General features: G+C 31.9%; 4 protein-coding genes across 6 annotated transcripts in view; 1 reads left to right on the forward strand and 3 right to left on the reverse strand.

Annotated features, from left to right (window-relative positions):
- LOC113403627 (coactosin-like protein) overlaps positions 1-7,454 on the forward strand; it is a 39,552-nt gene extending 32,098 nt beyond the window's left edge. Inside the window, exons 2-5 of the mRNA XM_026644216.2 lie at positions 2,409-2,491; positions 3,061-3,171; positions 3,582-3,711; positions 6,428-7,454. Of these exons, the coding sequence (XP_026500001.1) occupies positions 2,409-2,491; positions 3,061-3,171; positions 3,582-3,711; positions 6,428-6,544 (441 nt within the window). The 3' untranslated portion in view covers positions 6,545-7,454. The remainder of the gene's footprint in view (positions 1-2,408; positions 2,492-3,060; positions 3,172-3,581; positions 3,712-6,427) is intronic.
- Positions 1-22,135, reverse strand: part of LOC113403621 (EKC/KEOPS complex subunit TP53RK) — a 297,288-nt gene that overhangs the window by 33,274 nt on the left and 241,879 nt on the right. The gene's annotated exons all lie outside the window — the stretch shown is intronic.
- Positions 4,704-6,254, reverse strand: LOC113403626 (origin recognition complex subunit 5). Its single transcript, XM_026644214.2, has one exon. The coding sequence runs from the start codon at positions 6,152-6,154 to the stop codon at positions 4,757-4,759; it is 1,398 nt and encodes a 465-aa protein (XP_026499999.2). The 5' UTR covers positions 6,155-6,254; the 3' UTR covers positions 4,704-4,756.
- Positions 7,794-15,588, reverse strand: LOC113403625 (probable aminopeptidase NPEPL1). Of its 3 annotated transcripts, none has more exons than XM_064219053.1 (11): positions 15,419-15,588; positions 14,740-14,900; positions 14,293-14,472; positions 13,728-13,911; positions 13,185-13,354; positions 12,703-12,930; positions 12,250-12,460; positions 11,877-11,968; positions 11,400-11,576; positions 11,033-11,143; positions 7,794-10,563 (listed from the first exon to the last, which is right to left on the reverse strand). In XM_064219053.1, the coding sequence occupies exons 2-11, from the start codon at positions 14,893-14,895 to the stop codon at positions 10,465-10,467; spliced, it is 1,608 nt and encodes a 535-aa protein (XP_064075123.1). In that variant the 5' UTR covers positions 14,896-14,900; positions 15,419-15,588; the 3' UTR covers positions 7,794-10,464. The 3 variants fall into 3 exon arrangements, with proteins under 3 accessions (XP_064075123.1, XP_064075124.1, XP_026499995.2); XM_064219054.1 differs by having other exon boundaries at positions 15,412-15,588; XM_026644210.2 differs by lacking the exon at positions 15,419-15,588 and adding an exon at positions 15,258-15,404.

The following is a 22,135-nucleotide window of genomic DNA, read 5'->3' on the forward strand; positions in this document are numbered from 1 at the left end:
TATAATCATTGATTATAATATTTTGAAAGGAAAATTAGATTTATTTCAAATCATATCAGAATATACTTTATTCAAGTAGGCTTTTACAAGCACTTTTGAATCGTCATTTACAAACTATTTAAAGTAAAGCTACCACCGGTTCGGAATGTAGATTCTACCGAGATTTAAAAAATATGTATAATATCGTTGCTACTTTTGATTACGTTACATATAACAAAATAAAAAATCATGAATATGACTGAGTGATCAATAACGCAACAGTTCGATTTTCGAACATAAACATAATTTCCCCACCATTTTGTCCTGTTTTGGCATTTCAAGATGGCTACTGGGATGGACTATGAAATTTTTTTTTTATTTGTTTATCCGAAGATCAATAGTTTCACTGTTAATAGTGATAGTATGTAGGCATTGATCAGAAGTTTCAAAAAAAAAAAACTACGGTGATAGCAATAAAAAAACGTTAATAAATATAAAAATATTTGATTGAAAAATGACACCAGATTACGGACGTAGCCGTAAAGAGACAAGGGCCACGACCCATCCATCAAGTCAAGTGCCCTTCGAAAGAAATCCTGGTGCCCCTTTATGTAAGAACTCAACAACAAAAAAACGGAATCATACTAAACTCAAATTTAAGTATTTTTAAAATGTCGTTCGTTTCAAAGTTCCGAGTCGTCGAGAACTACTTCAACAGAGTAGGGCCTGTCTTGCCCCTTTGTGCTCACCCCAGAAAAAAATTGCTTGGCATGCACCAGGTTATTTAATTATGATGGCATTGTACTTCTAATTAAAAGTTCAATTTTAATTTTTTTAATTTCACTGATTACAATTTCAATGAAACATAAATAATATAACATTTTCTCGTACCTTGATTATTAAAAAAATACTTTAAATTAACAAAAAAGTATTATAAGTTCTTGCTATTTAAAAGTTACATTACAAATCTATAGTTAAAACTTGATTATTTTTAAATAAAATTATGTAAAGTGGGAGTTTATAGCCAATGCCTTTGACAGGTAGATAAAATTAAAAAAAAAAAACAACTTTTATTTACTTTCCATCAAAAGATTACAATGTATTTTTTAAACCTTTTTATTCCCGAGTTCTTGACACATGGCCCTTCGATTCTAGGTACTCTTAACGATGTTAATACATGTTAATGAGTCGTATACGCAGAAATAATAATTAGTATTCAATCTTGACGCTCGATTCGAACACAGGTTACAGGATTACTTGTTTGTATGTAACATGATATTTTTTTTTATTTATTTGAAAAGTATTTAGTAAAATAATTATGAAAAGCTTCTAAAGTTCATGTATTTTACTAAAACTTTCTCCAAAACGCGCTAAATCTTCTACGTCTCCTCAATTAGTTACTTATATTACTATAACTACAGGCGTCTTACAGTAGATGTTACATAATGTTACTTACGTTCCTTTGCCTATATAATGGCCGTGCACAATGGATTCAGCCACAAAATAATTATTAGAAAATTGGCGTTTTAGTAAAAATTAATGGATCAAAATAACAAAAGCGTAGATTTATTTGAAAATAGTTACATAACGGCTTGGGTAGTTTGTACAGACATAAGTTTACGTGTAAATAAGTTGTGAATTATGACCATTTAATATGACAAAAGCTTTAAAATTTGTTTGAGGACAGTATCTATTTTACGTAACTCCGTGTTCAGTTCTTGAAACGAATCACCGGTTCCGGTGTCATTTTTGACTTGGCATATAGACATGGCGTTCGTAGAGTCGTACCCTATGTGATTTATTCATGAAATTCGTTCCCACATGTAAACTTAATGATTCTAGGATTTTAATGTTGTGTTCAAATCGAAAAGGTCGTTAGTTGGTCCTCGATTGGTTGGGTTTGGTGGCCGTTGGCGTTTGGAAGTTGGCAGTATTTAAACGCCTCTGGAAACCGCGTGAAGCCTTTGATCCTGCTTCTCTTGACAGTCGTGTCTCACACATACACACAAGTGTCGTACACAAGAGTGTACACATACACTCCTGTGTACTCTGCTGCTGCGTAGTTGGTTAGTTTGAGTAATGGTTGTTTTGGCTGAAATTACTCAGGAGGACGTAGTCATATTAGTGTGATGATTTAGCCAGATTTTGACCCCTTAGTGGATGATTTAGTTTAAATCTTTCATTAAAAAGTTCGTAGACCAGATGTCTAAATATGGTGTTCTTGAAATTTATTATACTTAGTTCCTTTCGCGATGTACACGCTCACATATTTGGAAATTTAAACTTCAAGGTGGAATTGTATGAATTTTATCTCTAAGAAATCGATACGGGCAACTGGTTGTATGTTTTGAGGATAACTATATTGTATTAAAAGTGCGTGCTTTGATAACTTAGTTTAATTGTTTATTAACGATGTGTTCTTGTTTCAGGTTACAATGACCACAGGGCTGGATCGAGACACGATACGCGCCGCGTACGAAGACGTTAGATCCGATACCTCGCCCACGGAATGGTGAGACATTGATTATTATCCTTCGTAACTAGTGTACAATATTAACCCGTAAATGTCCCACCACTGGGCTTATGCTTTATCTCTAACGTCTCTTAAGGATTGCTTTTGTGATTTATTATACAAATTATTCACATAAAAACTAACTTGTGCTTTTTTGGATTATAACTTATGATCGTCATTTAGACCGCGTGGTCGATTTCTTTGCCCGATGTCCTTAACGTGACAGTTCTTCAATTTTTACTAAAACGCATAAGCAAAATTTTTAGTTATTAATCATGATGTGTATTATACTTTTGATTGATTTCGAAGGCATACATTTTAGTATAAATTTGGTCATACCATAGATTTATAAAAAGGCTATTCTAGAATCAGTTACTTTTTTTAATTGGTTTTGTAGATATTTTACGAGAACTGTACTATTTACAAAAGCAAAAAGACGAAAAAAAACAACGAACTCAAAAACAGGTACAGAATTTCGTAGACCATTTTTTACATCAAAAGAACTGTGTCTAGACTAGCAACAAAACAGCGTAAGTACAGAGCAATCGCAGTAATAGTGCTTTTATTAGGGCCGTGTTCAAGTTCGACGGAGCGAGAATCGTCTGTTCGGCGCGCGGCAGCGACTTCTCCGAGTTCCGTACCCAGTTCTCTGACGATGACCGTGCTTTTGGCTACGTCAGGTGAGTACTTTTTATTTACTAGCTTTGGAACTATTTTAAATGGCACAGATTTAAAAAAAATCATCTACTTTTTTTAAATATTACTAATTGTAAACGTGCAAATAATATTCTTGGTAATATTGGTCACCACCACACATAGATTGACACACCTTACCCCCTTGATACATCGCCAACAATGGTACTAAAATGTCCCGCGTCCCTGACACTAAAATAACACTCTGACTTCACCTTCAAAGGTACCCCAGAACGTCAATTAAAAATATTTGATTCTGGGCATTTGTTCTGCTTTAAGACTACAGCTAGCATCTTCTAATTATTTTTCTTTTATGGTATATTATTTCCCAAAGAACAATTGTCATGCATTTTTTTTTAAATAAGGTTTATTAATAGTATTATCTTTTTTTATTCAGGTTGCAAATGGGCGATGAAATGTCGAAGCGCAAGAAATTTATGTTCGTCACTTGGGTTGGGCCCAACGTGTCAGTTATCAATCGCGCCAAAATGTCCACAGATAAAGCCATCATCAAAGATATCATTTCCGTAAGTTAAAAAAATAACTTTTTTATAGTTCATGATAAAACTGAAGGTTTTTATTATGCATTAAAATTATCTATTACCTACTAAATGTGTAATTACTTTTAAAAATTATAATTCAGCTAATTACTTATTCAGCCAGCAACTCGCGATTTGTTTAGGGAAGAGTTTCCTGAGCAATATTATTATATTGACCTTCTGACCGATTAGCTAGCTTTAAGAGACTAGCTACTCCGGAATAATATTATTTAACGTCCTGGGGGCCTAGCCCAGGTTCACCTGGCTATAAGCCACTAGACCAACGAGGCACCTTCCCTAAGCATAAATTGATCTTAATAATAATATTATAATAATAATAAAATGATGAAAATTTATATTTATTAAAAAAGATTTACGTAGTTTTTTTACTTGCATGTACTGGCCAAAATGTATTATATATTTATACCATAGAACAACACTAGCAAAAATTACATATTTCAATAATAATATTATTTATTTGTAAAAAAAAAAAACAAACAGTTCATTATTGACTCAATATTAATCAATATTATCAAAGTATTAAATAAATGATAATTTTTAATATTATCTATTCACCCTTCAAAAGTTTTTTATTGTACAGATAATAATTATCTTTTAGTGTATTATAAAGTCATCAATATTGTTCATAGCTTCAAATCTAACATTGATTACTCACGTTTTAAAGCAATTGTCAATAAAAAGTTGTAATCTTATTGTTGAGTCATATTAATCTTGTTGCAATTCATTGATTTATATTTAGAAACAATTTCATTTAACTTGAAATTCGTATTTATTGATTAAAATAAAAAAAAAAATCCTACCTATAATATTTCTTATATAATATTTGAATTATAAATTCGAATATTTCTATCTGATTTTTTAAAGTTATTATTTTTTTTTTAATTAAAAATGTGTCAAAAATCATAATTGTCTATGAATCAATCAGGAAAAATTTTAGTTAATATAAAAAAAAAGATCCTTTATAGGAAGTTTAATTCAATACAATAAATAAAGTTACAAATAATTACAACATTCACATGAAATCATACAAATATTTCCTAACATTGAAGCCAACTGTTTGAGCGACTGCTGAGATGAAATCGTAACCAATGATACATTTGTATTTGGAAGTGTCTAAATCAATTTCTTTACTTCCCGCTATTAGTCTCAGCTCCACCAGCGTCGCTATCTGAGCTAATAAGTTACTTGTTAAACCAATCCTCTCTTCTAGAATAGCATAGAAGATCGCCAGCAACCTATCTAGAGTAAACACTTTGGGACCGAGCTGTGTGTTTAACTTCTCACTAATTTTAGCCTTTGCTCTAACATGCTGTAGTTTTTTGCGTTGTTTTCCATGATTCTTCATAAATAATCGTTTGTCTTCCTTGGGAGGGTTGTAACTTGCTAAATATGCAGCAATTAATAGATATTTTGCATAATATGGCAATTCGAAGCTTTGTGCAAATGTTTTTGTTGACAGTAATTCTTCTTTCAGTATGTTGTCGAAATTGTATCTCTGTGGTTGTGCCTCTTCACTATTTTCTTTGCCCAGAGATTGTGCCTGAGTTGGTGTTTTTGTTGTATTTATTCTTAAATAGAGTAATTCTAAACTTGTCTTTAATATTGGAGCGATGTGCCGCCAAAGTTTTGAGAGATCATTGGGCTTGATTTCATTCTTTATTATTGGTTCGCAATATTTTACAAAATTGACTCTTGCCATGTGTTGCAATTCAATTAAATCTCGACACGGTCGGTAGAATACGCTCAAGAATGCATTAAGAAAGTTTGCGAACAACTCTGGTCTCTCCAGTTCTTCTTTAATATCACAACCAAAGTCATTATTAGTCGTTAAGTAACGCACGAATGACTTTTGGCTAAGAAATATTATTTTAAACAGTTCCTCTTTGTTATAATTTGGAAAATAAAGTTTGATTGGTTCTCTAACACCAATTTTAAAATAGAAATTATCATATATAAGATGTGTTACAAAAATAGAGCAAATATTGAGATTGCAAAATTCGCGTAATCGTAAAAGCGTAGATATTATATTTTGATCGATATTCCGAAGTCTTTCCGCTCGATCAAGCACAAGAACGATGGCTTCATAGTTATTTTGTTGGTTGCTTAATGTGTTAAGATTATTTACTAATTCCCACAAAGAATCGCATTTTACGTCCATATAATCGTCACTTAGTCCAGCGAGAATAGATTCGTACAAAATTTTCGTGGAATAACACTCAATACAGTCTATAAAAACATGTTTGTAGTTCAAATATTGTAGAACTGTTGTTAAACACAAACTTTTGCCTGTAGCCATACCCCCGCTAACAAACAAACTTGCCGGTAAAGGTTCGTCACTCTCACCCAAAAGATCTAGCAGATTATTAAGCTGATCTTCTCTGCATGGTAGTTTGTTATACATTTCCTCCATGGTTAATTCAATTAAATATAATATAAATATAAAAATCTTAGTATAACCACATCATAATTGCAAAGTTACCAACGAAGTTAAAAATGACAGCTGTCAAATTCAGAACTCCAATTGGAGGGAAACGGTTATAAATGGCTATGAAACGGAACGTATCGTTTCGTTTCATGTTCGGTCTGGTTAAAATAAATAAGTACAGTCTTGCTACGTCTATTTTAACACACTGACGAAAATAAAATAAATAAATAATTGATTCTTTTTTATTTTCATTTACAGAATTTTGCAGTGGAACTTCAATTGGAGAGTCAAGCTGAAATAGACATTGATCAATTCAAAGAAGCTCTAAACAGGGCGGGTGGTGCCAACTATGGTACTGGTATCAGGGATTTATGAATTAAAAAATGATAAGCTAAATTACCTTACCACAAATAACAAATTGCGAATAACTTAACAATACCTTTCTCTTGCCCGTACATTTGATTTAAGGTGTGCCAAAAATACGGAAGAAATAATGATGGCATAAAAGCTTATCATTTTAACATTATTTATTACTTACATCATCATACAAGATTAACTTACATAGCTTTTACAACGTGTAAATATTCGGCGAGAGTTAAACTTCCTATCACGTATTGTTAAGATATTTGTGTAAGGTATTTTTTAATTCAAGTCAAAAGTGGCATATTCAGAAAATTTTTAGTAGAATAATCATAAAGGAATAAAATTTTTGTAATGTTTTATATTTATATGATATAAATTAAAACTTTCATTATATTTTGTAACAATATATTGTGTGACAATATATTTTAATGAATCGTAAATAAGTATTCTTGACAGTACATTATCTGACTGAACAACTTACGTCTTGCCCTAATAAAATAATATCGCTGCATCTTGCCCTTATATTTTTTTAATATCTTTTGAGACTTCGTGTTTATTTTTATATCTTTAAATTTCATAGTTTTTTCGTATCAGTCAGTAACAAAGAAATTACAATTTATTTTATTATGATGGAGATCTATTTATTTTTTAATCGATTTTAAGGAATATTTTTAATCTTGGACTGATTTTCAAAATAGAAAAACTTAGTTTAATGGCAGGGTGCAATATGTTCTAAGAAAATAAGATTACCGCCAAAATGTTTACTATTGTTGCCATGTATAAGGCAAATGGTGCATTTATTTTTTTGTCTACATTTGTATACAAACATTCAAAATTTTAATGCTTTTATATACATTGACTAGTATTATATCGCCCTACATAATTATTGACTGGTAAATACAATTAACCAAACAAAATAATATTTTTATTGTTTTATTTCAACCCTGTCCTGATCAAGTATTCATTTAATTCTTTCCTAAAAGTGTTGTTATAATATATAAAACAGTTTGCCTAAAAGTTAATTTTATTTGATAAAATAAACAGAATAAATTATTATTATTTCTTTAGCACGTGGTTAAAGTTTTAGACAATGTTTTGTAAGTTTAGTTTCTTTATTTTTTAAATTAATAATAAAAATGTATACATGAAGGTTCTATTTAAACAAATAATTCTCAGTCATAATTATTCAGAACGATTATTAATGGTTTAAAATTTGAATTCCATTTATTTTGAACCAAAGAAAAGTAAATAAAAAAACCAATATTAAATATGAATTTATTGATAAGAGTACTAATATATCGACTTGTATTATGCATTATAATATTGAACAGAAAAATAATTCAGAAAGACATTTTTATCGGTATAACAAAACAAAAAGTAATAAAAAATAAAATTAAAGAATTTCTGTATCAAAAATAATTATTTAAAATAAATGCTTATAGAAAACATCTTTACCCAAATTTATACAAAAAAAAAAAAAACAATCATCAGCTACAATAGTGTCAACAAGTTAAAACCATTTGGTGCTCCATAGAAGTTATTAATGGCTTTATATTAATTAATTGTTGTAGTTTTTCCAGTTTGTTTTCTTTTTTTAAAAACCCGAATTAAAATACCTTCTTAGCTTACAAACTATTTATTTATTGCTAAAATCGATTTCTGATTCTCTACATTAATATAAAAATCAATTACTTCAGCTAAATTAATTTGAATCATAATTATTGGCGTAGCTGGCGCGATATACATATAGATCGGACTTACGATTTGTGACTTCATCTGCACACAAAATAGTTTCATACAAAATTTTGTACCAGAGACCTTTCCAACTATATTAATATTTAGTCTTCAAAGTCTCATGCTACAGATGATTAGTTTTACAAGTTTCCGACCGCGATTTGTCCGCGTGTTGTGATGGTGTTACGTACCCTATCAGTTCAATTCTAATAACTAAACGGTTTGAATACGTTCCCGATTCTATTTCGATCCAACTTCAATTATTCCTTACAAAAAATTTTAGTCGTAAATGAGGACCAATTTTACTAATTTTATCGGTTACGATACTATCCCAATTAAATTTCGATCCAAATTTGACCGAACCGCAAATGGATTGTTGCGTTTGTAAAATAGGAAAACGGCTGAACGATAACTATCGTTTCGATTCGATTAACTGTCAGTTTATAAGCAGAATAGGCACCTGTTAAGTACAAAGTATGAAGTTTTCAGTATCGAAATGTCAGCACTACACCCAAAAGATTGCTACGCCAATAACATTGATCACTTTAATAATGATTCTAAAAGCATATCAATTAGTTAGCATATTCACAGCTACTCATAGCTATATATCCTAAAAGATTCAAGGCGATTAGTATATATTTGAACACATCTGTTATTTTGGTAAGATATTCTCAGTTTGATGTTAATTTCTACCCGACTACGTCTTAATTATGGGAGGTAATGTAACCATTATTGCTATAAATTATTTGTAAATCACGCGCGATCTAAATTGGCCGGAATGGAGTTAGGCTCACCGATTTATGAATGTAAAAATGTGTAAAATAACGAAAATCGACTACTTTTGCTTGATCTCCGACCGACCAACATGGATAACGCTTACTTTTGATACTTAACAATACTAATATGTTTATTTATGATGATTTATGTACATACGTATGTACTCAACAGTCGGGACATTTTAATAATTATTTTAATATATTACCTATATCAGCTATGGCATATTTAATCTGTGACAACTATTTTATCTATGTACTATAATTATTAGATTCACCAACAAGCACTTTATTACTTATAAAATGATTACATATATAACAATTTTAAACAATTAATAATGATTACCATTCATATTTTAAACAATAATACCTATTATGATATTGTCTGCTTGTAATAGCTCATTAATATCTCAGATGACAAAATATCTCCTTAATATACAATTTCAAACTATTAACAGTAGATATCAGATCAATACATAATTTGATAAATAGTGTTGGGGTAATGTTTGTTCTATAGTGATTATTTAATATTTTTGAGACAGCACCCCAATTTTAAATTACAGATGAATAATATCTTATATAAAAATATGTTATGTAAACATTTCTAATTACATTGCGAATGAAAGAGATACACTAAAAGAGATGTTAATCATTGATTTAACTTCATAGCTTTACAATACTGGGATATACACAAGTTTGTTTTAAACTAAAAACGAAATATTATTTAAAAATTTCTTCTTTACATTTTAGATCTTAAAAACTTCAGTAGCAGTATTTTACATAACACTATCGAATCATTAGTTCTTGTACTTGTCAAACTAGCTATTTTTATGAACATATAATATACTATCAAATTTTTTACACTTCTAGGATTCTATAGATTTCAGACTATCGAGTCTGATTGATAATTCATATTATACTGATGGGTTCCGAGCAATGGTGACATAAGAAAGAATTATTGTGTGCAAGTGTGTCATGCATCATAGCCTGTGTTTGCATAGTATGTGCCTGTGTTGCACATGTGCAAAGGCTATTCCTTAACTCTCATAACCCAATGGAATAGCCATCAGACATAACCGGAGAGAGCAGTTATAGGACTAATGGCTTAACGCTGTCAAATTCCAAAATGCAGACTGTTTCTGAGAATTCTAAACAGAAATACTCAAAAATTAGCCAAAGGTAAATTACGGCAGACCGAGAACAAATGTTACTGATCAAGTGCCTTTGAAAATTAGCAAAAATGTATTCAAAAAAACTTCAGAAACGACAAAAAAATCGATAGTATATAATATTATGGTGATTTTTAATTCTATAAGTAGATGTTAGTTCTTACATATTTCATATTGCTCATAAATTCATAATACCACCCTAGCTAACAGCTTACTATAAGCCGCGCACTTGATAGGTGGAGAACTTATACTTTCGTCAGTTGTTCGGACTGAGAGCTTGCAGCAAGCGACTGCGGGTTATTGACCCGAAGAGCACGGTGAGGAGAGCCACCCCATATCCTGTTGCACGTTCACCCTGTAATATAAAAAAGTTGTTTATATATATAACTAAGAATAAAAATCATTAATAGATATGGCATATTTATACCCAAATCGAATGGTAGGAAGGATGAACATAACTACTTTGACCTTGAATTAAATGAGCCACTTGATGGTAAGTGGAACTTTGGGAACGTTACGTCCCTTGTGCCTGTAATTACAGTCTGTCATATACATTCAAGTTACTATTATTGTATTTGTTTTCGGATCTTTGGACGTAAAATAAATGTGTTATATTATAAAGAGAGGTATATATTGATCAAGAACTGCTTGTATTGCATAATATAGTGGAGCCAGCAGCAAATATCATTGAATGTGTAAATTAGGTTAGCATGCATGGGAATACAGTATACATCTTGTATAGATAATGAGTAGCAGGTGGGAAGATGGGTTATTATTTAAATAAATTAATATTAATTTATATAAGGTTTAAAATAGCTACTTACACAGTGCGCAGGCGCCGCCATGTCGACGTGCAGCCACTGACCGGGGAAGTCGAACCCAAGGTGCGCCAAGACGAACAGCGCCGCACACGACGGCTGAGCGTTGTTGCGGTCCTGGGGACATTGAGCAGCTGACTGTTACTCCTTGCAAATATGTATCAATGAAGCCAAATACAATCATTGCTTGAATAGATGGACCTTTTGTATTCATTCAGTGAGCTAAGTTGTGACTTGATTAATTGTTATGTAGATTTTTTTTATTAAAATACTAGGAGGTACATCTCTTAGCAAAAACAGGACTATTCCATCGTCCCAGTACAACAAAGACTTATCTAGCTCCTTCAATGAGCTCATAGCGCAGGCTGCTCACCGCGACGCTGTTCTTCATGTCGGCGACGGCGCTGCTGAACTCGGCGAAGTGCAGCTCGGGCGCGAAGGGCAGCGCGTGCGCCAGGTCGCCCGCCAGCAGCCCGGCGCGCACGCAGCGCTGCTCCAGCGCGCTGGTGTTGCTCACCACCGCCGCGTGGTACTTGCCGGTCGCCGTGCCCTGCCACGTCACATGCATCATATATTATATATTGATATATATGTATATTTAATATATGATCTATATATTTAATAGTTTGATAAAATTATTCTTTATTCATGAAGGATTCTGAGAACACTAACAAGCAAAATTAAAATACAAGTCATAATATCCTTTACTAAATTGAACTATATTTTCTATTAATACAGCTATTTCGATAAATGAGTGAATACTGTTTTTTATTCGAAATAATAACCTTGTTACAGTTTATTCAAAGTTTTGGTTTAGTATGTTTAATATAAATCATCCGGTCAGTGTTACCTGAGCACCAGTGAGAGTCGCTACGTCCACTATGGTGTCAGCCTTCAGATCTCTCTGCGCATACACCACGCCATCACTCAGCACTAGACGACCTGAAGATTATATAAACAAATTAAATCAATAGTCCCATATAAATTTTCTATTGAAATTTTTTAAGGCAAATTGGGGGATTCCTTGGGGAAATGAAAGGGGGAATCATGATGTGTCTGGGATTATTTAAGGTGGTTTACTTATTTAGGAGGAATTTTTGAAGAAAAATGAACAAAAGAAAAGTATAGAAAAGTTAAGAAAAAAAAATGTTTTCTTCTCAAGCAGGGTGTGCTTTATAATAAAACTCAAGGGATTCGTAATGGACATCCAGCCCCATACGCACCCTCGGCGTCCGTGTTGTTGATTTCGACGGAGCGGCCCGAGTAGAGGCGGTGCACGTCGTCGGGGCGCGTGGCGCGCGGGCCCACGGCGTTCTCGGCGAGACACAGCACGGCGTGCAGCGCGCAGCGCGGGCCCGCGCGCACGGCCGCCGCGAACGCGCCCAGCACGCCCGCCGCGCCGCCGCAGTCGCCCTTCATGCCCACCATGGCCGTCTGCGTCACACATATCATGATCTCCCACTGAGCAGCTATACTTAGTTCCCAAGGTTGTAGGCGCATTGGTGATGTAACGAATGGTTAATACTTCTTAGTGCTTATAGTCTATGGGGTGGTGGTGCCCATTTACCATCAGGTTGCACATTGGCCCACTGACCATTGAAACCACTCAGAATGGATAAACTTCTAAGTGGAAGGATTATGTTTTATTCCAAAAAGTATAAATGAATAACGCTCACCCTTGCCTTGATGCTCAGACCGCCGGTGTCGTACACGATGCCCTTGCCCACCCACGCCACGGTCTCGGTGGCGCCGGGCGCGACGTAGGACAGCACCACCAGCGCGGGAGGGCAAGCTGCGGCTTTACCCACCCCGTACAGTCCACCCATACCGCGCTCCTTCAGCTCCTCGCCTCGGATGATAGTCGGCTCCGCTATGTCCAGATCCTTGGCGACTTTGCAGGCTTCCTTGATAAAAGAAACAGACCATAAATTCTGTAATAATGTTATAATGGCCATTGGAATTAAAGCATTTAAATTATTTTAGGGGAGGTGGTTCAGAGAAATTCGCCAGAATACTGTTTCCACCCAGGCCTTTTGTTGTACTTAAGACGGGGTTGTAAGTACGCATATATATACCTAGTCTTTGTTACTGTCTATCCAATATGAATATTTTAAATTAAAAGTTTGTCATAGATGTTAAAGAGAAAAAAATGGAATACCTCTATGAAAGCATCAACATCCATAATATTAGCCGGCGTGTCCGTGATACGCGCAGCAAGTCGAGTCGCATCCGCGACATCTTGTATTGTACTCAGCTCCTCACTGGACAGGGTGGTCTCCAGAAGCACTGGGTCGAGGGGACCAATATCTTCGTCCTCGGAGTCTCCCTCTAAAATATGTATATTGTTATTACACATATATGAAAAGATGATGCTGAAGTTCTACTTTTCAATCCAGTGGTAGTTTTACATTTAATTCAGCAAGCAACATGCCAGTTAAAAGTGTTAAGATTAGGACCCTACTTGAAAAGAGTATACTTTGATTATACTGATACAAAATTACACTCATTAGTGTAATTTTGTAAAATAGGCTATTCAAATAAATAATAATAATAGTTGATTTATGATTCAGCTTTGAAATTGAAGAGGCAATAATATGAATAAAGATTTTGAAAAAATAAAAAACAATGATGTAGTTGGACCGATGTTGGTCTATGAGTGTATATGTATATGCTTAGATGAGTCGCGGTAGGAGGGGCTCACCGGGCTGCGCGATGTGTATCTCCACGGTGAGCGTGCGGCGCGCGGGCGCGGGGGTGGGGGTATAGGTGGGGGCGGGCGCGGGCGCGACGGGCAGCGCGCCGGGCCCCGAGCGCGCGCTGTACAGCGGCACGGCGCGCGCGATGGCCACGGCGCTCGCCAGCACGTCGCGCTTGCGGCACACGAGCTGAACGACACACGCATACATTACACCTCCCATTTAGTGAATACAAACAATAAAAATACATTAAATTGTCACTTATCAATTATTTCCATCGAAAATATATGATTTTATATAGTATCAAGATACTAAAGAACCAATAGTCTAGTTGGATGGCCAAGCTTGGATGGATAGAACAATTGGATTTCAAATACAGATCATAGACTCAAATCTGAGCAAGCTTTATTGTTTTTCTTTTGCATACATTATCTAGCGACTGACTGCAAAGGAAAACATTATGGATGTAATTCTACCACACGACGGAATAAGCTCAAATTTTCTTATTAAGGAAAAGAGCCTGTGCCCAGCAATGATACTTAAGAGTACATAATGTTATTTTCTACTCACCACAACAGATTCGTCACCAGTTGATCGAATAGCAGTCCGGATTAGCTTGGAGAGGGCATGCGAGCGTGATGGGGCAGCGTGTCGCGAGCGCCGCGGAGGGAGCAGTCCCAGTGCAGCTCCACGTGGCCATAGCTCACAGATTTCACCCGGTGAAGCTACACTTAGACCTCTAAGCCATACCTGTTCAAAACATAAAAATTAGAAATCAGTCCACATAATGAATGATTATCTATCTATTATATTATATAAAAAATATATACATAATATATAAGAATGTTTTTATTATTTAATTAAATTTTTTATCTGCAGTACTATCATAGTATATGGATAATTTAAATAAACATCATATTCTGCCGTGCAACATGAAATATTTGATTTATTACATTTTCTAATTCTGCCAATGAATTGATGATAAAATATGATAACTTTTATGTACTAAGTACAAACCTCTTCAGAGACTCTTGGCTCGAGCTTGCATCGAACATCCTGCCAGGTGAGAGCTGAGAGGTGGGTACTGAGCCCTACAAAAAACACTGGTTTCTGTTCAGGGTCTGATGCACTGAGACCCCATTTGAACTTAATGCTGACTGGTGCAGTCGACATTCTAACTGCAAAGATTAAATTTCTTTTTATTCCTGAAGCTATGACATGACACATTTAACTGTTCAAAAAAATCATTATCATTGCAATATTGTCTCGTAAAAGTGGCAGTATATAGTTTTAATGATAAAGAGTATATATTATGAGTAGGGGAAATGTAATTTATCGTCCGTTTGTACTGCTTTGTTGATTTTTATGTTCGATAGGTTATAAAATTTAACATCGTTAGAGACATTTAACATTATAATTGTAATAAAATTATAGAAATGCGTTTAACCTCATTTTGTATCAGGCAATAACGAATATAATTATATGATATTCGATGTTAATGTTTAAGCCGATAAAAATAACTATAGGTCAATCACCTGCGAATTGCAACAAAGAGCGTCGATATGTAACTGCATTATTTGCAATCAAATTAATCAACATTATAACTTATATAAGACTTTTACATGTCAATATTCAAAACAAACAAGATAAATATAAGTAAAACGAACCGCTAACTTTCAAATGGCTTACCGCTTACGATCGTCGATCCACCCACTTCGGTTTAATTTAACGAATTCACACCTAAGCACCTTTTATTCCAAACATGAGGCGTAACTTAAATAAATAATACAAAAAGATATATTTTTCTTAAATAAAGTGAAGAATTAAGCTTTCTTTTGGTCTAACTTGCCAAATCATTGTTTCGTTTCATGTAAAAATGCGTTCAGAAATTAGAAAACTTTATAATTTCATATTGCTAAGAATTATGAGAGTTATTACATTATTAATTAATATATTTACTTTATTATTATTATTATATTAATAATTTTGACGATTTATGCGTTAACGTCGATTCTACCTTGATTTAAAGATTTCTGAACGAATATATTTTTCGGATTTTTAAGAGACGAATATTTAATATTAACAATTAATTAAAAGGTAGATTAATATACCATAGTTTTCCTAATGAATATTATTAGTTAATATGTAGATTTCCCTTTATTCATCGAGGAATGTTTGATATGTTTCGTGAAGATTCACAGTTGACGTGCTATGATTATAGATGTGTTCGCTTATGACTATTGGTATGTATGTATGACGGTAGGAAAAAGTTTTCCCGAAGCAAGTCGGTAATTTACAATTAATAATAAATTTAAAATAAAATCATTAATTTGTTTGCTCAGATATAAAAAGATATATAATTTGGAATAAGATTACACAGAAAATAATAAGCTGGGAATTCTGCTTCCACTGCTTCCTATATACTGCGGCTGGATATAACATTTTATTAAATAATATTTATCATTGATGAAAAAGAGTAACTACAGAGTTTCTCGTCGATTCTTTTCGGTAGAATCTACATTTCGAATCGAGGTTAGTTCCAAATTAAAATAATTTTATAAAAGGAAGAATCAGAAGTCCTCTTAAGATTTGAACAAAGTTTATTTTTGATTTTCATTCCTTGATAAATAGCATCAGTGAATCTGCTATAATTGATGAAAGTTTATATTATTTAAATGTGACATTATGGCATTTTAAATATGTATAGTACAACAACAATAAGGGTAAAAATAAATAATCATTTAATTGACGCCATCTTTCTTTAACAGTATTCGTTGATATTAACCATACATTAATATAGTTATTATAGGAATTTTGAAAGTAATGTTATAGTAAATATGAGTTAAGTGTAGTATAGCTGTTTGTAGTGCATAATATAGCAGAGCAATCACCAAATTGTAAGAAATATGTAAATCTCAGATTTGTTTATTATACTCCTAGGATTGGAGAGCCTGTACACTCCTGCACTAAATTTATGAATTAACTTAGGTAGGTGTTAAATAAAAATACTGAAAGTAAAATTGTTAGTAATTTATTTTAATATAATTTTAATTACATTAAAAACTGGAATCACGATTAGAAATACAAACATTATTACATAATGTCAAAATAACTACAAAAATTATAACAACGCACCACTGAATATATACAAAACAAATTAGTTTAAGTACATATTTAATAATAAATAATAGCTAGCACATACAATTCCTTAAAAAACAAAAAAAAAAAAATCATTGACGCAATATTAATAAAATAAATCTCACAATATCAATAGTGCAACTCCAAAACCCAATCTATACAAATCTTGCGAACCGATACAATAATAATTAAAAGGAAATTTAATAAAAAAAAATCCCTTTTTATTAAATTTCCTTTTAAATGTCAAAGGTACTCTTAGTTAGAAATGTTTGTACATTTAATTTGCTACAAGCATCAAATGTAACGTGACGTCGTTATAATTTTTTACTGTTGCAAAATATCGAATTAAGATCAAACAAGACATTATAGGTTATTTTAAAGGCATTTTACATGTCTCTGTTATTTCATACGATTATACTGCCACGAGTTTAAAACTAGCATTATTTTTAGCTCTACACCATTGCAGGCAATAATCATGCTGGAATCAAGCATATACCTAAATTAAAAAAAAAATTGACATGCGTCATCAATTCATAAGAGCGCGAAAATAAAACTTGTGACATTACAGTTTACTAGAAATGAACACGCTGTGCTAATAATGAACACTCTTACTAAATGTATAGTCGCTCATTATTAGACAAAGATTTCATTGACAATAATATATTTGTAAATAAAGATTTAAATATTTATCTGTGTTAATTACATACCTAACATATAAAAACCAGAAAGATAACTCGCAAATGATGTTTAAGTGTATCGCTCTTTATTGTAGAGACAGGATAAAGGAAACGAGTTTTTAAAGCGTTGTTACACAAACTCAAACTAAATAATCAATGACATTTAGACACTTGGTAGTTTCAAAAATGTACCCATTACTTTATAGATTTAATTATCTGTTATAATTTTTATTTAATCTGCATTTAAACTGACATGATTAAGTTTCAAACTCTTATTAATTACTTTTTAATAAAACTTCTATGCCCGTTCCGACAACATTACTAGCCATCCTACGAATCACTAGCCACGATTATACAACTACAACAAATTCTAAGTATTATATTAAATTATTTAAATATAAAAAAAAAATAGGATTTGATAATTGTCAAAATAGAATTGTCGTTTAAAAGTATAATTTTAGAAAAATATTTAGGTACTAATGTTATTGTAATTTTAATTATATTAAAACGTTGGAATGCTAACGGATAAGCGATCTGAAAAACGGTATATTTTATTTTTAAATTAGTTTTATTACAAAATCGTTTTAGACGGCGACGAAATGAGTGCGTCTTTTTCTGCTATAATATGAATGAGGCAATGAGTTGTCACGTTTGCATCCAAAATCCAAAACTACCAGACTTTGCGAAATATCTTTAAAGGATGTTTGGATCATTTTTTATGTATATTATAATTGCATTAGTTGAGTATTCTCCGATAGCAAAACATATACTATTATTATAATTCATATAAACGTCAATTGAACGCGGTAATCTCAGGTGGAAGGGATTGGCCCAAAAGTGCTTGGAATAATATATCATGATTATGTTGTGAGTATGAGATTGGAGTTAATACATTTTAAATTCAACAACATCTGCAGTAAAGGGATTATCTGACTCACACTTTGAGATCATAATTACACACCAGAAAGTTCAAATTCAAAATTTTCTTTTGAATCTTTTATCAAACAGATAAAAAATACTTTGAATTTCGAACGGTTTGAAATCCATACCATATTTTATATAATATATATAAAATTAGTACAAAATACTTAAAAAAAAAAAAAAACATTATTCGAACTTTAAATATACAACCTATTTTCACGGGAACGCCGTCTAAAACAATTTTAAATAATAAAATAACAATATTTATCATCTAATTTAGTATTTTCTTATTATATCTATTACAATAAACGTGCTGAATTTCAATATTATAGATTAAGTAGGCCCATGGCTGCGTAAAAATGCGTATTATTCGTTATTAAAAATTATTTCTAATCATAATTGAAGTTAACCGTTACTTCATGCGCACAGATAACATTAAATTTACCGTAAACAAGTTTATTGTCAACTTACATAATATGACCTTTCGGTATGACCTTAATGGAGTGTAGAGGTCAGGAGTCACCCGAAAGTGTCTACTGAAATGAATACTGCGGTGCGCTACTGTAACTAGAGATTGTGAATTAAATCAACGTTTATTAATTGGAATTTAAAAAGCTTTGAAGGCGGATCACTAATTTTCTCTCTCTAATTCACTGTACCGTGTATTTAGTACGTTCCTTCAAATTCCTCTCTAGATCCAGGTGCGCTATATAAATAATACATTTTGAGTTAATCAATACACAAATATACTTTTTACCTCTACACTATGAAGACCTTATGTAACCAAAACCCGTATTAAAGGAACCAATTCGTAAATAATGTCTTGTTGATAATAAATAATCTTGTATTAATAGGATTTCTATTTAGAAAAATCGCTTTGAATTCTCATTGTGAACGTTTTATAAACGTAATGTAATTTTATTTATTTACATATATATATTTTTTTAATTTCCATTGTATATTTGTGGATGTTGCTACAGACTATTCTTCCAAGAACAGTACAGACAGACAGATAAAAAAAAAGTTAGTATTTCTTTCTGACAGTTCATAATGTTTGCAAAGCTGTGAGAGTTCTTAGAACACATAAAATGCTGTTTCCATCTTACAGGTGTTCAAGTAAAGTTAAGTTATAAAAATAAGTGTGTAAGTTATGACCGAAATAAAAAAAAAAAAGTAATATGTATTAATTTAACGGTTAATAGATCTTGTTCTACATACAATTTAAATTGTATATTAATAATATTTTTAGAACTGGATCATTAGTTTTGGAGATTACCCCCTACATACAAACAAATAAATTTTACCTATATATTAGTATATTAATTCCAAACATAAGTAATTATTTGTTTTTATAAGAATGAAACGTATGTGAATTAATTTTTAGTATTTAATATATAATTATAATATTAAATATTAGTGGAAGAATTGCTTGTAGCTTATTTATTGTACTTCAAATCATGCTTAATACATAAATATTGTACTTTTAAACGTTGCTAAATAATACACGTTACGTAAGCGTCATCCGTATTATACATACTAACGAAATACGGTCTATGTACAAAACTCCTATATCTAGACTAAAAACAACATCGATCATAGAGAATAGACAGAGACGAAGTATCGTAGACAACGAAATATCGAAAGAAACGAGCGGACATGACGTCATGTTGGACTTGCTCTATACTAAGTTATCTTTTACATATTTTTGTACGTTTTATGTATCATTCGTATATAATTAATGTAAATAATTGTTTAGTAATAATAAGTTCATAGAGTTTTAAATTTACCAGACATGTTGCTTGTCAATATTTCGTTGTCTATCCATTAATAGTATATTCAAAAACAAACCTTAAGTAGAGAGATATAAAGTCTAATTTACTTCAACCAGCGTAACATCATCGACACTATCAAACACTTTGTGCAACAACATCAACGTGCTACAAACATTCCGAATATCGAATCGATAAAATTGACGAAATCCTTTATAATTACATCACAAGTACAGAAACGTTATTACACACAGATAATAAAAAAAAAAACATTTAATTAATACAGACTATAAATAATTATTTAAAAAAAAAACACCAAAATTGTCATAGCAACCATTTAGAATCTTTTATCGCTTTAGAAAATTGATCAAGGAATACCGACTTATATATATTTATAAATATATTATTATTTTTTCGGTTTTATTTGCGTTATTTTCTATAGAATACCTTTAGAGGGACATCGTCTATCACATCGACTACCGAATGAGCATATTTATATATTACTCGGTTTTAAATATATCCCTTTTTAGCAACGCAATTGCATAGTAACTTGATTCAAAAACGCTTCGTTGTGAAGTTTACTTGAATAAATTGATTTGATTTGATAATTTTAAAATCTAAGACAAGATTTAGTGACGTCCTCCCGGACACAATTCGGTTATAACCGCCTGTGCAGGAAAAATATTTCCCAACTAGATTTGCAAACAAGAGTGAACTCTATTTATTCTTAATCGGATGGGACGACTTCTCGACTCCGAGTCACCACTGAGAGTTTTTCAGAACAATACTCGAAACTTTGTTATTGGTAACCCGGGACCTTGAGGCCTTATCGGCCAACCACTAGACTTACCGAGCATTGCCAGTATATATAATGCGCATGACAATACCTCCATTGAGCTGGTGGTGGAACCAGGATTGGATAGTTACTAGAAATGTTTGTTAATGAGTTTGGGCTCACTTGGTTTGTTTCGTTTGTTTCAATGAGTCCTTAAATAAAATTGAAAAAATCTTTTTTTTTAACTATAATTTTTTTTTTCATTTCGTGTTAGCTTGTAACCAAGACTTAATAAATAAATAAATGAATGCTGTTAAAACCTGAGTAATATATAAATATCTGTAATACATATTGCAAAGGTGTAAAATGTAGACTTAAAGTTAGTATTCCTTGACATAGATATAGTTTAAAAAAAAAAAAAAGAAAATTTTAACAAATTACAAATATAACAAAATACGCATAAATAAGCTTTTGAAGCTAAATTATAATACTTATGTATACGTATTACAATAAAGTAGGGCAAGCGGAATTTGTATTATGATAATTTCCTTTGTAATGTGTTTAAAATTATATATGTACATACATATGTATATAATCCATTCAAATTCAACTCACGCACGTAATACAAACAATATTTTTCTTATAATCTATAACCGTCACAGGCAAAACCATCTGTTAAGGCGCAGTTATTTTTTTCTTTTTTTTAGTTTTTTATCAATGCAATATTAATTTGCAACATTTTTGTTCTGTGATTTTATCGTTTTAAATCAATTGGATAAAAATGGACTATACAAATATATAAACTTAAATAACACAATACCGAACAATTTCCTTTGAAATATAATTATTTACAATGACATTACATATCTAGAAACGTCAGCTGTCATATTGACATATAATATATTTTTTTAATTAATTTATTATCCATGTATTTTTAACATGTGTAAATTTCTCTCCTTTTGTTATGTCAAATATAAAATAAAGATTATGTATTGTTGATTAATAATAATTGTGCTGCATATTCGCGGTGCGTTCTGTTATGACAGTTGCTATGTAAGCGAACGTTGCGTTGCGATGACATGGATCGTCTCAGTACCTTTACCTTACTCCCTAATTCAAATTACAAAATCCCA

The sequence above is a fragment of the Vanessa tameamea genome, chromosome 25 (assembly GCF_037043105.1).
Source record: "Vanessa tameamea isolate UH-Manoa-2023 chromosome 25, ilVanTame1 primary haplotype, whole genome shotgun sequence".
NCBI lineage: Eukaryota > Metazoa > Arthropoda > Insecta > Lepidoptera > Nymphalidae > Vanessa > Vanessa tameamea.